This window comes from Mustela putorius, unplaced genomic scaffold (genome assembly GCF_011764305.1).
Source record: "Mustela putorius furo isolate JIRA1106 unplaced genomic scaffold, ASM1176430v1.1 tig00003869_pilon_pilon_pilon, whole genome shotgun sequence".
In the NCBI taxonomy this organism is placed as follows: Eukaryota; Metazoa; Chordata; class Mammalia; order Carnivora; family Mustelidae; genus Mustela; species Mustela putorius.
In genome coordinates this window covers 23,799,079-23,815,858 of record NW_025422021.1, presented here as the reverse complement: position 1 = coordinate 23,815,858, position 16,780 = coordinate 23,799,079, and the positions used below count along the sequence as shown (strand labels likewise).

The following is a 16,780-nucleotide window of genomic DNA, read 5'->3' as shown; positions in this document are numbered from 1 at the left end:
ATGCTCTCTGTGTCTGTTTTCCTATCTCCTAGATATGTCCCCGCAGATAGTCCACAGCCCTGGACAGTGGTCAGCAGAAGCATCTCCCCCACCCCTTACACTGGCTAAAGGCCTTCATTAGTTCCCAGCATTCAGGTGGTCAGAGTGGCTCCCTAACCTCTGCTTGCAAGGAAGACCAGAATTCCTCTTAACCTTTAGGGATTGGATTTTTGGTTGCCTTTGCCTGGTTTAGACCCAGGGCTCAGCAAGCAGAGGCTTTTGGCCTAACCACTCTGCTCTGAGTTTCTGCTACATTTCTGATCCAAAGTGTGTTTATTTTCAAATCAACCACATTCCTCAAATATACACAGAGATGATTTTCTTTGTGTGTGCAGACGAAGAGGAGTTCAAAGCTGAACTCATAATGCCAAAATTTTACTTACAGCAATTTATAATAGCAAAAACCTGAGGTCTCGTTTAATAAATTGGGTACATTCAGTTATCGAAAAGAGGTTTATGCCTATTTTCAGGGACAATGGCTAAAATGTAACATAAATTTGAAAACCAGTTGTGAAGAATGAATTCATCAATTTTATTTGTGTTTAAAGCAAAAAGGTACACAGGTTGTACACTTTCATAAACATATTAAGTTTCTGGTAATATATATGGGACATCTTTATCATTAACATTAGTTATGTCTGGATTTTGCAACTAGGAAGCCACTGGTGTATTAGTCTCCCTTTTCATCCCTTGGATATGCCTCCTCTTTTTGAACACTGGCAGTTTTTATAATAAAAAAGTAAAAAAAGGAAGCAACAACAGCAATTCCCTTCTCCCCTTATAACTATATGACTCTAATTAATGTTATGGTTTAATACATTTTTGTGCCTCCATAATCTGTGTGTACTTAAGGTACACAAAGTATGTTAATGATACGTTCTACTGCAACATGTTATCTGCATTAATAGTTTATCTGTTTCCTCATATAAATAGCAACAATATTAAATAACCAATCCAATATTATATAGTTCTGTAAAATGTTAACATTGATTGTTAAAAAGAACTAAGCCACTGCATAGGATTCATATTGCTGAAATTAACAAGCCAGGTTTACTTTACACTGTGGAGGAGGAGTGTTATTTTTTTAGGAAATCGATCTTTCATATAAAATGTTCAGCCTTTGGGTTAGTTCCTTGTCTTATTAATGGCATTGGCTTTCTGAAATCCAAAGGTATGTGCCCAAAGCTTTTCTAAAGAAGGATAAACAGTATTTTTCCTTCATGGAGCATGGGGCTTTAATACTTTTGCTATGCTACTAACGTACAGAGTGTCTAAATTTTTTATTTGTATATTACCTTGGTGCCTCCACTAGGTGATTTACAAGGATTTATCTCTCCTTTCTATTTAAAAATATCCAAATAATGCCATATCTGAAAATTTATCCTAATGAAATAATTAAAAATGCAAAGAGTTTAAGCGAAAATATGTTGCAGTAGTATCTGTGATAGTGAAGGTATAAAATAACCCAAATGTTCAAAAATAAAAAATTGAATATAAATCATTGTAAATATTTAATGTGATACCTATTCATGCATTACAAATAAAATTATAGAAAAATATGTTTACAATAAATAACATTAAATGAAAAAATGGAATATATCATATGATCCTATTTTTGTAAAAATGTACATATGTGATTATATACATGCATAGAAAATGTGAACGTTTAAATGTTCACAAATGTCAGCTGTGGTTATCTCTAAGCAGTGCGATTACAGGAGAGTTTTATTTTGTTCTCTTTACATCTCTGCATTTATTATATTGAGCATGTTTTCATGCATAATAAGATAATCAGTAAAAGGTATTAAAATATACTTCTGTTCTATATCACATTGTGAAAGTTAAATGTCGTACTATTCTTCCCCTTAGAAGGTAATTACTCCTCCATATTCATTCAACTGTCTTGAGCCACAAATCGGTTTAATTGAAAGTGCTTGGTATCTAGATGTTCTCACTCGGGTCGGCAAAGGCAAAGCTGTAAAGAGCCTTATTTAGTTCATGCCCCTTGCCACACATCCCTCAGGACACAATCTGAACTCGCTAAAAGATGGGTTGAAGACGATGGTATAGGCAGATTTCCATGGACTTTATTCTTCCACTGTAGCTAACCTAGTTACTCCATCTAAGATTTTACAGTCATTTCACTCCAAATACTAGTACTTCACCACAGTCATGAAATTGCTGTGAATACCTATGGAAAGCAATCAATAATAAAAAAATAAACAAAATAATAGTACCAACTCCTAAATGTTCTAGTTCATCTCAGAAGCGACAGAGCTCATTGCTTTCCATAAAAAGGAACTGCTAAGAAGAAAAGAAAAGAAAAAAAAAACTATTCCTCATAAAATCTTGAACTAGTTAAGTTGAATTACTGTAAATGCATGAAGAGGTCAGCCCTTCGTTGTCAGGCATGAAGGGAGACCGTTCTCTATACTCTGAGGGAAGATCTTCCCGCGCGCCTCAAATCCAGAGCCAGCAGTAGTTGCTTGAAGCCTCAGTACATTATTTTTGATGTCCTTCAAACTTAATTATTTTACCTAAGAACATAAAATGTTAGCATTAAATGTCACTTAAAAATACTGTTCAATGTCTTTAAGAAGGTAAAACAGTACCCTCTTTTCACTTCCTTGTTTTATACTTGAAGTATCAGAAAACTGAGCTCTTAATTTTGGATCAGTAATTTTGGAGGCAAGGAAAATTTTGGATTTTTGAGGGGTGAAACAGGAACATAGTAGATAATGCAACTGTATAAGATTACAAGGTTTTAAAAATTTCATTGTTTTTGCTATAGTTGGTTAATCAGTTAAAAATATGTTTGTGAGAAACAGACTTCTAGTGATGTCTTGATTTTTGTCTCAGTTCCCGCTTCCCTCACTCCATTGTGCTCATTCAATAAAAATGAGAAAACATTTGGTGTATAATAGCAGCTGAAAATTTAAAAATATTTTCTTTTTCTCCCCGAATATCTGGGGTTTTTTGTGTGTGTTGTTCTGGAAACTTTTGGAAATACTTTTAGATTACATGAATATATCAATGTAGCTGTAACTTTGGAGGTTACATTTTTGTTTTTTTTTGCTCTGGAAGAAGCAGTATCATTTCGCTCCAGAAATTCTGGTGGGTAGCTTGATGATATGACACTAGAAATAATAGGACAAGCAAAACAGCCTGGTTTGACAGAGAAGCCCACTTTAACTTTTGTTGGTATTCACTAGGGTTTCTCACATAAATACATGTGAATAACTTTTTTAAATGTCCAATACTTGCAAAAGCAGTTTTGAGGCTTTGAAGTGTTAGCTCTCACTTACATATCCTGAAATATCCTCCTGAGATGGCTTGCTAATTCCTAGAGTAGTTCCCTGCCTCACACTCTGTCAGTTTAGGAAAGAAAAATAAAAAATGCATCCTGATAACACAAGCCCATAAATTTCTCCCTTCATCTTCTGCCTTGTGAGGCTGGACTCTTCACTGCCCTGCTCCTACTATATGGCACACATCCCCTAAATGGTCTGCCCCCTCTCTTCTCCCCTCCACCCCCACAGAAAGATCTTTCTAGAACAGTAATCTGATTTCTCAGCTTACAATGCTTTGGTGCTTCCCCTGATAGCACAATCGTGTTTCTCAAAATAATATCCAAGAATTTCTGGAAAAATTGAAATTTTATTCCTTTTTTATAATCACCAAAATAAAAAAAGCAACCAGCAATACCCTTGCTCAAAATGGATAACTTGGAACTGAGAACAATGTTCAGGCTCATCCTTCTTTGGCATTGATACCAAATCTTGTACTTTCTGACAAAGCATGTGCTTCTCCAACCAATCCCCGACTTGGAGCCATGGTTTTAAAGGCATTTTCTTTTTCAGGAAACTCAGATATTACTTACTTGTGAGGAACAGTGGCCCATAGGACAGAGTCCAAATTCCCCAGTGTGGATGAAAGGTCCTATCCCTGCCCCTGGATCTCCTTCACATCATGCCCAGCCCCCAAGTGACAAGCGGCCCCTAAATGAGCTTGGCCATCTCAAGCATTTTTCTTTCTTTTGCTTAAGTACTTGTTTTGTTTTGTTTCACCAGTGATTATTCCCTCCCCTCCTATCTTGAACACATACTCCTCCATAAACTCAACCCGATGTGCGATTACAAACTTATACTGTGACTGCAGTTATTATTCGCATGGGGAATCGTGCAATCAATAAGCTGCACTGAAGTTTGGTGGCCTAAGATGATATTTGCAATTTTGGTGGGTCAGGGATCTGGCCTTGCCTTACCCTGGGTTCTCTGGCTCTGAGTCTCCAACAGGATGCAGCACCTCCTAGCCCTCCTGTAGTTTTTGGCAAGATTCACTTCCTCACTGGTTGTCCAATGGAAGCCTCAGTTCCTTGTGACCTGTGGCCTGGGGGCCTCCTTTAGTCACTGCTCTTAAAACATGATAGTTTCCTTCGTCTTAGTAAGCAAGAGAGGGCAAGAGAGAGTGTGGGCAAGAGAGAGAGAGAGAGAGAGAAGGAGTCACAGTCCTCTGTAACCTAATCAAGAAGTGACAGGTCAAAATTGTTGCATTCCATTCATTAGAAGCAAGGCGCTAGGTCCAGTCCACACTTTTGGGTAGGGTGGGGATCAATGCTAGGAGGTGGGGAATATAGGGGGCAGGCCAGGGGCTGGACGGGAGGGCTCTTGCACTCTCCTGTCCCTGCCTCTTGTGGGGCAGGTATCTTGGTGCCATGATTGGGGTTCCAAGGTTAAATGAGGGGTATAGTTGAAATAACCTGGCTCTTAAATGCCCTTTGAAAGTCAGCTCCTCACTTGATCTTCACCTGAAGACACAATGGTCTATTTTAGCGTTGGAAGAAGATCTCTCTGTTGGACTTCCTAAGAAAAGTGAGAAAACTCGCTAAGGCAAGCATTCTTAAGAGATGACAAATGTAATCTGGACTATGCAATTTTAGCTTTCTGTCCTGATTTTAATTTCTAGCCCAGACTAAGTTAAGAGTACTCTGTATTTGCAAATCTAGCGCTTGGAAAACTGTGGCACTTACTGACCTCTCTCTGAGCTGGGAGCTGCTGGACAGGCTTGGTCCTTGCCAAATTCATTTCTAATGCCAGCACTTTGCCTGGCACTTGTGTTCTCCATATTCTTTGAAAATATATGTGTTAACTTGACATATTTTTCATTTTTTAAAAAAATATATTCAGTACTGAATTTACTAAGCATATCTGATAGAGTTTTCACAGTCGAGACTTTGACAGATCTTTGTCTAGCATAAATGCTACAAAAGTGTGACCTGGGGCTATAATACCTGTAATTTCTGTGTTATTTTGCTAGTCAGTTAGAGCATTAGCACTTTTGCCCTTGAATCAAAGTTCTCTTCTTTTCCTCCATGGTTTCCAAATATTTTGTCCTTTGGAGTCAAGGGAATTGCTCTGATTTTATGATGACATTTGGGTACGATATTTAAACTGTTAAAAGTTATAAAAACGACCCTTTGGTATTAAATGTAATAAATGGCTCTGAATTGAATATATGCACAGATTCTTGTACATGAGCTGTGTGGTCCCAAACTTTTCTGGTTACATATTCTCATTGTAATTGGACTCTGTGACATTCTCTCATCCCCCATGAGTAGCCAGGCACTGAAAATTTCTCATGGCTTGGTGTTGGTAGATACGTTGCATCTTTCAAAGGTTGGGGTTTCATCTCTAGTGCATGACACTTGTAGTTCTGTGGGTTCCTACCCAATCCTAAGAAGCAGGGAATGGCTTTGTAAGAAAAGAAAACAAAACAAAGCTGGTTTCATCCCTAAGAGATTTATTGCAACCCTCAAAGAAAGGGGCAGAGACATGACTTCTAGAACCAACCTATCTTTGCTCAGCCTCACCTTTATCAAGAATCTTGTCTTGTCTTTACTCATGGATCCTCTGCACTGGGTTAATTTGTCCTGGCTTGTATTTTTCTGTGTAATTCTATAATACCGTGCTTGCATGTCTTAGCCTATAAATCCCTCAATGTCAAAGTTTATTCTCTTCCTTCTTCTTCACTATTGATGCCTTTGGTCTTTTTTTTCCCCCAATTTTTACCCACTCTACCATCCCTTCCAGCAGCCAGCACGTAGAAGGTCCGGTCTAGATTTACAGATGACGTGTTAGAGTCGACCGGAGATGAGGGGCTGGGACACATGAGTGACTTGTAGTGAAGGAAGAATGTGAGTTCTACAGAACTTCAACACAACACTGAGTTTACTGCATTGGTCAGGATGGGGCCAGCCTCTCCTTCGGCCGTCTAAATGCCCTGGAGTATGTTACTGCCATGAAATTGTACTGTAATATTTTCTAGTTGTGATTCATTCACAGTTTAATATGCTTCTAGTTCTGGTTTGACTTTTCCCCCAGGAAGAGGCTAAAATCTCTTCATTATAATATAGACAGTGTACTGCACTTTGAATACAAATTTATCCATGTTCAGAGTAATTTTTCTTGTGATTGTCTCTACCCTGGAGAAGTGCCTTTAATGAATTACATACAAATTGTGTAATTTAAGAAGTTAATTTGGTTTTCTGGTTACACAGGACTAAAAACAGCCCTTGTAGAAAGAGATGATTTCTCATCAGGGACCAGCAGCAGAAGCACTAAATTGATCCATGGTGGTGTGAGATATCTTCAGAAGGCTATCATGAAGTTGGATATTGAGCAGGTAATTGTGTATGCTGGTTGTTAAACAAAAATTGCGACTTTGCTTTTTTCTACCCAATTAAATCTTTTTTTTTTTTATGGCTTTTAACATTTCTTCCTGTTGGAAATACCTATTTAGTGTGTATTCTGCTGGAATATCCTTCATGAAAGATGTGCTGGCACTTTCCCATAGCATCATGTTTATGGGTAATCAGGGGCTTTTTCCATGCAGGCATGTCAAGGTAGCAAATGCACAAAATCACCTTTGGATATGTTGCATTTTAACAATTGCGATGGTATGTTTGTTTGTTTTGCCAATGGCTACCAAATTGCTACTTTCCAGACAGTTTCAGGGGGGCTGTGTTGTAATACAGGAGTGTTAAATTGATCCTCTTAACTGTAACTGCAATCATACGCTCATATTGCCACTGACATATTCCTAAGAAAAAGATGATCTGAGTCATGCTTTTCTTATGTCACACTTTATTGTGTCCAGTCTGCCACCATTTGAAAACTGCCAAGGCAGTGTGGAAGATGACATTTCCCAGGGGGTAAAAAAAAAAAAAAAAAAATTAGCTGAACTCCCTATCTGCTTCTGGTACATGAAAAACACAGCAGTGCTAACTTGACATTGTCAGTTTCAAATGTGTCTTCTTTTCTTCCATGTCTCTTCGGCATCATGTTGGATGCAAAGAATAGAGCATAGGACCTAGAATCAGACGACTTGTGATGTGTACCAGCTTATTAATTCACTGTCCAAGAGCCTCAGTTTTCTCATTTTTACATTAGTGTTATAATAGTAATGCTGGCTTTTCAGAGAGGCATCATGAAGATGAAAAGAGTCAAGACAAAAGCTTTTTTGTAATCTATAAAACTGGGCAGCTCCTAAGTATTATCTCTGCTTGTGTTAGTGGAGGCAAGGAGGGAACATTTAGTGTGAACTTGAACAATCTGTTATTTCTTACATGGGGAAATAGAGAGGACTGAGAAGGCGGACAATACAGAGAATGCAAGATAAATTGTTACAATAATCTTGTAACTCAAGTCAGGAAAAGATCTTACACCTGGGAACTCTGACAGCATGTTTTTCTCCTATGCAAATACAGTTAAGGTTTCTAAAAAATCTTTCAGGTTGACAGCATGATGTATTATTAGAAATTTGATTAGGAGGGAGCTATCCTCACTCAGAGGTAGAGAGGTTTCTGTGTATCAATCGGTTGGCGGGGTGTCTACTTGCCATTTGAAAATATTATGATCTGTTACTGCCAAACTAATTTTCTCTGCTTTGCTTTTCAGTATAGGATGGTAAAAGAAGCCCTTCACGAGCGTGCCAACCTACTAGAAATTGCTCCCCATTTATCAGCTCCGTTGCCTATAATGCTTCCAATTTACAAGTAAGCCTTTTGATATCATCTATATACTCTTTGCTTCACTGAGGTCAATAGAACAACACCGTTTTAATGGAAATAGTCCCTCAATGTGTGTTTCATAATGTACTTTTAACTGGTCCTAATCTCTAATCCTTTTCAAATGTTTGACTTTGCTGTGTTTAAAAATGTGGCTTTTCTTAAGTTACCCTTTTCTGACCCACCTCTAAAGGCTAGATCTTGAAGGCTGAGGACTTGGTCTTCTGTGTTTATAATTAGTAGTTTCTTACCCCAGTTAACCGAGACTCTCTAGAAGGGCAACTGCATTTACAGTGGGGAACAGAGGAGGGGCATTTGCAAACAAAAATGCATAGTCAAAAGGTATCCTGCTGCAAAATCTGAACCTTAACCATGTACCAACTCCCAGCCTAAACCTTTCTGGCTCATTTTAAATTTCCAAATTAACGACATTGAAGTTTGGTTTGGAGGTGTCAGATTATACATTATAAAATCCAGTGTTCCTGATGTTGTTACAGCTGTCCATGATCTTGCCTTAAGTTGGAACACAGATAATATGAAGCAGCGGTTTATGCAGCTGCAAGGCACAAGAGAGTTTTGAGTGCCTAGAAACAGCTTTGATCATTTTTGTCCGAATTTTGTTGTAGATGGCTTAGGACGGCTTAAACCAACGAACCTCCACCCTGGGTGCACGTGACAGTCACCCAGGTTCCGCCCTTCATCCACTTAAGTAAGTCTCTAGACGTGTGAGGCCCAGGTATCTGTATATTTTATGGTTGGCGCTCTCAGGCAGGGAATTCTCATACGCGGCCAGGTCAAGAAGCAACGTCTTAGGAATGATTCACTTAAAGTCTCACTGATTCATTTACTTATATAATTTAGCTCAGCTGGTGTCAAAAACAGTCATGCAGTTCTTCCTGTTTCTTTTGCAGTAAGTACACTTCTAGATAGACATTGCTTTTCTTAAACGAAAAGTATACTATAACTTAGTGGCATTCTGTAATGTTCTGCTCGGTGTCTCAAGAAACCTTTCCCCCTATTTATGCTGTAGGTGGTGGCAGCTACCTTACTACTGGGTAGGAATCAAGCTATATGATCTGGTTGCAGGAAGTAATTGTCTGAAGAGCAGTTATGTCCTCAGCAAATCGAGAGCCCTTGAACATTTCCCAATGCTCCAGAAGGACAAACTGGTAGGAGCAATTGTCTACTATGACGGTATGTGGTTTTTCTTTTAATAAGATACTTTTGTGACTCATGACCCTTTTAGTATGTTCTTGATGAGATAGTTTCACATTCTTAATTTTAATGCTGATCTCAGACAACACACAAACACACACCATTTTCTCTAATACTAGCTGAAAAACTACCTATGGCCCTTCGCTTTTAGTATTGTTTGTTTTTGCATATTCTTTTTCTTCTTTCATTTCTACTTGTGTCTCATGGTTGGTTTGGTTCATTTTCCATCATTATGAATCTGGACCGCACCCACGTGCCATTTAATTTGTTATATGTTTGCCAGCGAATACTTGCCTTATGAATATATTATAATGTTGAAAGCAGCTGAGGATGTTAGGTTTTCTGATGAAACCTCTATTTTCAAGGGGTTATAAACCCAGGAAAAATGCCCCCTGGGCTGAAATTGACATGTTTGTATTTTGCACAGGACACAATTCTTGAACATATAATTTATGTGATGAAGGTAGATGAACGAACATTGCATCTGTTAAACCAGAACCCCAGTTTTTATTGCTTATTTTATTGTTGTTAAATGTTTTCTACCAGTAACATTATCTAATATCCATTTGCCATGTGTTCCACGTTCATTCTTTGTGGGGGGGGGGATGGGGGGGTGTATATGAACAATACACTTTTTATACACTTTTATTGGAAGGAGCTAACCACTTAATATATCTCCAGATGGACCACTGTACAATACAAAACAAAACAGGAAGAGTCATTTGTGAAATTTTACTATAGTTTTAAAGGGTGTGTGGAATTGGAAAATAGTCCAGGGATGGTTATCCATTTATTAAAAAAAATAGCTGGACACAGATAATTAATCGTACGTGTTCAAAAAAATCTTAGAAATTTTGAACACAAAGGACAGCTTAGGCTGTATAGCTTAGAGGGTTTTTTTTTTTTTAAACCCACTTATGTGATCTTTTGTATTTCAAGTTAGATATCTAAACTCTTAGCATGAAGAAATGTTTTTTCTTGGTTTGTTTTCTGGGTTTTTTGTTTGTTTTTTCAGAAGACATTGATGTGTATACTTCATATTATGGGATATACCCAAGGCTACTTCCACCTTTTTTCTTCTTCTCAGTGTTAGATTTCTGAATCAATTGAGCTGTCTGTCATGCTTTCATGTACGAACGCAGAGTGTATATGCACAGGGGAGACAACAGGGGCAAACTCAAGAAAACGTCCTAGGAGCAACAATATTGGAAAAATGTTAAGGGTCTTAGACAAACATTAAAAGCTAGAAAATTCACAATTTACAGCGCCTTCCAGCATCTAAGCACCACAGGGGGGACACTTAACTATTTTTTTGGTACCCTTGATTGAGTCTACATGTTAAAGGACAACCTTAACCGTGAATTTGCGTTCTCTGCATCACACCCTTAATGTTAATCCATTGTAGTTTAGTGGGTGATTATATTAAAGAGGTTTTTGGTCCAGGATTAGTAAGAAGGCATTCTGAAAATGGCATTCTTCCCATCCTGAAAAGGAAGAGTTTGTGCCCTTTGCCTCACATGATTCATTCCGCCTGCATAAACCCTCTCAAATACTTGGTCATTTTCTTTACCATGCGATGTAGCAAACACTAACTAGTTTTATTTTTTAGCTCGTGTATATCTGATTCTCTTTGAGAAGACTGTGAGTGGATATCATATCTGAATTTGTGGTACCCTAGTTTTTTGTTGGTCTGATATTGTTAGGAATTACGACTGTTGTTGATTTTATTTAGAGAAGCCGAAGGAAGTCTATGTCATATGTGCAGAAGAAATATTATTCAATTAGAAGCAAGAGGAAGAAAAAATGTCTTTAAAATTAGTTTTCATACCTTGTTACAAGTTGCAAAATTATAAGTCTAACAAGGATTATTGAAAAATACAAAAATTATTATTTAAAATCATTTCCATTTGGTATTTGAAGGTTGACTATAATAATCTTAAGTCTTGAAGGGGTGACTATAATTGTATTCTAATCATTTGAAATATATGTATGTGTATTTACTTATATGTATGTTTTTATCCTTGTTCTGAAATGATCCAGTCCAACTCTGTCATGCTTGAGGTGAGGCAAAACAAGAATGTGAAGCAAGTATAGTGTTAGAGTTTCACAAATGTATCCTCAGATGGCGCAACTCCTGTTTTTCCCAATGGTGTGGTGAGCAAATTAAGTATCGATGAGGGAGTAAGGTAGAAAGGAGCAGATAAGTGAGGCCATTAGATGTGGTAAGTGTGTGTTCAAGAGAGAGGAAGGAATGCCTTACCCCTTGACTAAACAATAACATTATCATCCTGTCACCAAAGAATTTCAGAATGGAAAGGGTACCTGAACATTTATTATTGCAAATGAGGTCTACACGTTGTAATTTATAAGGTAAAACTTTCTTAACAAGAAAAAAAAATTACTTCTTTATAAATAATCATTATGAGAATGTGATAAGCTACCCAAATAATTTCAAAATGCATTTGGGCTGATTGAAATTACTATTTTGTTTGTTTGTTTGTTTAGTTAAGAAATATTTATTGAAGTGAAATCCACATAACATAAAATTAACCACTTTAAAGTGACCAGAAATAATAATTTTTATAACTCCCAACTTGGGAGAATCTTGATTATGGTAAAAAAGTGGCACAAGTGAGGAAATTGAATTTATAAATGCTGAAAGAAATTTGGCTATCTAAAAACTCTTATTAGTAATTCATTATACAGTTACTTCAGCATCATTGAGAAGTGAAATATAATAGTGTGAAAATACAGTCCGTCTAGTAAACATTACCCTGAGCTTAGACCAGTTGCTTAGATAATCTTTAACGTTCCTCAGCACTGAGATGTTAGGGCTGTAAGGTATTCCTGCTAAAGTACAAAATGTACAAAGATCAAAATAGTTTTCTTAATTATTCATAAGGGTAGTTCATCCTACATAAATAGTGATGGCCATCGCATTTGGTTAAGGCAAAATTTATTCCTCCACTAAAGTCAATGAGGGCAATAAAATAAATTCCATATACTTTTAAATGCAGTAATTAGAGTAGCTATTATGTGCTTGGCATAGGTATGATCCATTGCCATATTTTGTTGTTAAACTGCTGAAAAACAAACTGATGCATACGGAGGAATAACTACCATCTTTTTCAGTGCAGACAAAGTAAATGTCAAATTTCTCAGAAAAATTCATATGTAATGAAAGTTGGGATAGGAAGTGACAGATCAGGTTATATTTTCTTTTTATCTTCTGTCAGAGAAAACATACAATCAACTCACTGGTTTTCTGAAGGAGACACAATCCTGGTCTTTCTTACCTGTTCCTTGCCATCTGCTCCCAGAAAGCCCTCAGCTGAACGCTGTCCATGGCCATTAGCCATAATAAAATAGGGAAAATGGTGGCTAGTCCAACTCTCCTAGGTCAGCAAGAAGTATTTAAGGCATGACAGGCTTGGGTGTCTCAGCATGCTGGGAGGTATGAATAGCTCTAGAGGAGGTGCCAGTTTCCTAGGAACTTATTTTGTCTTCCTCTGTCAACTTGACTTCAATCTTCCTGTTCCCAGAGTATGATCTTTGGTGCCATTCTAGTTGGACCCTAGTTATCCAATCCAGTGCACAGAAAATGAGATATAATTAAAAATCATTAAATATTTAAAACCATTAAATACTGCCATTAAGCTTCTATAAGATGAAACTGGAGAACAAAATTACAGCTTTAAATTCTTCCTTCTGAGAATCAAGGTACTGACAGAAAAAGAGCTCTGTTATTTCATACCCAATGATGTCCTCAAGTATTCCTTATGCACATATGAAAATAGCTACCTACAGGAAATTACATTAGGTTTCCTAATGTAAATAAAAGTTGGTTATATCCACGTTTCAAAGGGGGAATTAAAGCCCAGTGTTCACTAGAATATTCATTTTTATTCCAGCCTAAAACTCAACAGCATACAAATAGATGAATTCAGCTCGTGAGAGAGCAAAGCCAATTTAATCTCTGGCTCCCCTGAGGTAAATGTAGTTCACGGTCCTGCCCCCCCCTCAACCTCAGCTATAATCCCTGGCTCCTGGAGGTAAAAATGCACTGAAGTGAGGAAAATTCTGCAGCAGGATATAATGATCCAAAATGACAGGGACAATAATGACAATGAATTTCATGTCTCCCAGTCATGAGCCAGAGATGCTTGACTAGGCTGACTTATACAATTAAATTGTTACAGGTACAGCGGGAGATGCAGTTAGCTGCGTGCTTTGGGGAACAGGGCCTCTGGCAAAAGGCATATCGCAGAATCCAGACTCTTTTGTTAGGGACGAACTATTACTCCTCTAGGACACACACCCACAATTGTATACTTTAATGAAAGAAATCCTGGGTTAAAGACAAGTCTTTTAAGGTGTTGATTTTATCTACTTTGGAGAGCTAAAAGAAAAAATCAATTACTCAGTACCACAAAGGTGATTTTTTTTTCTTTTTTTTCCTTTTTTGGTCTCACGGTTCTGTTTTTGCTTTTCCTTTGACTTCCTGGAGCAGAAGTCAGATCTAAAGATGGTGCCTTTAATTCTCATTTATAATAATATTTGCAAATGCAATTGTTGAGCTCATTGGGTTTTAACAACTTTATATTGGACAGGCACATTAATTTCTTCAGAGTAACAGAAGTTACCAAATGAATAATAACCAAGTGATATAGACGTACAAACAAAACAGAGTACCCTTATGCAAGTTTGGGTCCTGTGCTCCTTAATACAATTCTGGGAGGACTGCTACATTGAAACCTAAAGTGGACTGTGTGAGCTGTATGGAGTGCTCAGGAGCAACCACCAGATATAGAAAGAACAGACTAGAACCTCTACTTGGCTACATTATTATTATCAAATTCCTTATAAGGGTCAGTTTCTACCTATGGTTCAAATGTTTGCAACATGTAAGCACAAGGATACACACACACACACACACACACACACGTAAATACAGTAGTGCAGGTATGCAGTTAATCAATAATTACATATTGAGGTTATATGCTGACATTTACTTTACTTTTGGGACACTAGCCTTAATTTTTCTTTTTTGAACTACTGGGCTAGTAATTTGTCATCATTTTATGTCTTTGATAACTGACTAATTTGAATGTTTTCAAGGTAGATGTATTCGGCTAGAGGAAAAATTCCCCTGAAAGAGTAAACATCACCAAATCCATCCCTTCATTTCTCAAGGCCCGATGTCTATGAACTTTAATTGAGGGGTCTAGAAACTGTTGACAAAGAGAGAGTGTTATCTTGGGGACCTCAACATTATCAAAATTTGGCATGATACATTAAAACCTGTTTATTGTTTTTATTTTTATTTTCCATCTTAAGAATAACATAAATTCATTTTATGATATAAAAGAGTTGTATTTGCCAATAATTCTTAAGGCTCCTAACCCTTTTTTCAGATCCTTATTATTGTACACAATGAGCTTTAAAATTATGTAAATACTGATGCATATAAAAAATGCATTTAACGTATATATAAAGACGCTAGAATCCATAGGCAACCTTAAAATTGAGACCAATCCATTGAGGCTATTTGTGACTTCAAATTATGAATATTCCCCGTTGCATCCTCTTCGCTCTTTTATAAATTACTGCCATAATGAATTTTATTATTAGAGCTCCGTCTCCCTTTTTTATTTTATGTAAATATACTTGAAAACCTGTTGGTTAGTTTTGTTTTTAAACGTTGTAAAAGTATAATATGTTATATAAATCGATATAAAGACCGGAAAATGAACACTTCTAATATAGTTAAGCATACACATATCTTGTGAGTCAGTAAATCTGCTACGAAATATATACCTCAGAGAAACTCTGACACCTGTCCACCGGGACATATGTACAGAAAAATGTATTGCAGCAGTCCAGGGTATGGTTTCAAAAAGGGAAGTAATTCAAATATCCACCCAGAGACAAGTGAATAAATAACCCGCATATTTGCATAAAGGAGTAAAACAGCATTAGAAGTGAGTGAACTCAGCCACACTGAACACCGTGGATGAGTCTTAGAAAACAAATGTTGGAAATGGCATGACAGCTCATCTCACAGTTGCAAAGCATTACAATCATACTGGAAAAGTGCTTTTCAAAGCGCTGTAGCATAGTTAAAACAATCAGCAGTATGGAAGTACATGACTTAGGCTTACAAACTTTATTGAATTTTGAGCCCCACATTACACATCTGTGTATATAGGCCTTTAATACGTCACTAATCATGTATTTTGAGTCTTAAATGATTTAATAAATGTAACATAACTGTATAAGCATAAAGCATTCTTGAAATATTAAATGTTTTATTTGGGTCAGTTTTATGGATATCCTATAGTCCACCAGATTTCTACTTTTCATGTCACAAAACGAAGTATCTGTTCCACCTAGTCTCTTTATATGTATAAAATTTGCAGATTCTTACAGAAAAGAAGTTTGCAAAACATTCTTAGGAGTAAGGAAAATTTTGTGCATATAACTATGCTCCAGTTAAGCATATAATCTTTGAAACTGAAGGGTTAGAAAGTACATTTTAGAAGAACTTACCCTAAAATTATCTACCTCTTAGACATTGATCTAGAACATATTTAATATTCTTGTGCTTATGTAGTTTACACTTACAAGTTAAATGAAAAATTTTTATCTTGATTTTCCGCTGTCATCTTTTCCATTGTATTTTTCATCTTGCTTTCTGTGAGCTAGATAAATGAAACTGACATCACTGTTCATATAGCAGGCATTTTTTTTTTTTTGCCCCTGAATTCTGCCTTTTTGCTACTCAGTGTATCTAGATACCAGCGAATGCTAAATGAAGTTTGACATGTACCCCTAAGAAACAAAAGTTATAAACTGTGGCTTCAAAGGAAACCTTGAATAAATAGGACACATTTGTGTCCACCCGGGCTAACATCTAACATATGCTTTAGCTTCCTGATGATGAGACAGAGAGAAATAGCCCCTGGGAAAGTTTGCAACTGTTTATTGCTCACTTGCCCAGCGTGTATTAAATACCAAGCTTTCATCCCCTTACAGTTAGTTTTTAAGAAAATCAAAAGCACACAAAAGTAGATTTGATCAGGGGTAGCAGACTGAGATAACAGTAGTCATCTGTATTCTACCCAGTATATGCAAGCTTAAAAACAGTGAAAAATAGTAGGATATATACACATATATTGTTTGGGCAGATAGTTCTGGTGGGTTCAACTGCCTCACACTCTGTTGCTCAACTGGCCCATTGTCTTTTCCATTGAAGTATAGTTGACACACAATGCTACATTAGTTTCAGGTGTATCCCAATTGAGTTTTTAATAAAAATGATGCAGGATCAAAGGCAAAAACTATTGTATCAAAAATCTCCATTCCCTCTTCCTCCCAATTTATTCTTCCATCCATCGATACATCAATCCATCCATCCATCCATCCATCTTATTTATTTATTTATTTATTTATTTATTTTCT

The 16,780-nt window shown here is 36.8% G+C and overlaps 1 protein-coding gene across 4 annotated transcripts in view; it reads left to right on the top strand.

Annotated features, from left to right (window-relative positions):
• GPD2 (glycerol-3-phosphate dehydrogenase 2) overlaps positions 1-16,780 on the top strand; it is a 141,846-nt gene that overhangs the window by 66,094 nt on the left and 58,972 nt on the right. For all 4 annotated transcript variants that reach the window (XM_004743887.3, XM_004743886.3, XM_045066928.1 and 1 more), the window contains exons 4-6: positions 6,596-6,720; positions 7,995-8,092; positions 9,135-9,298. In XM_004743887.3, coding sequence (XP_004743944.1) covers positions 6,596-6,720; positions 7,995-8,092; positions 9,135-9,298 — 387 coding nt within the window. The remainder of the gene's footprint in view (positions 1-6,595; positions 6,721-7,994; positions 8,093-9,134; positions 9,299-16,780) is intronic.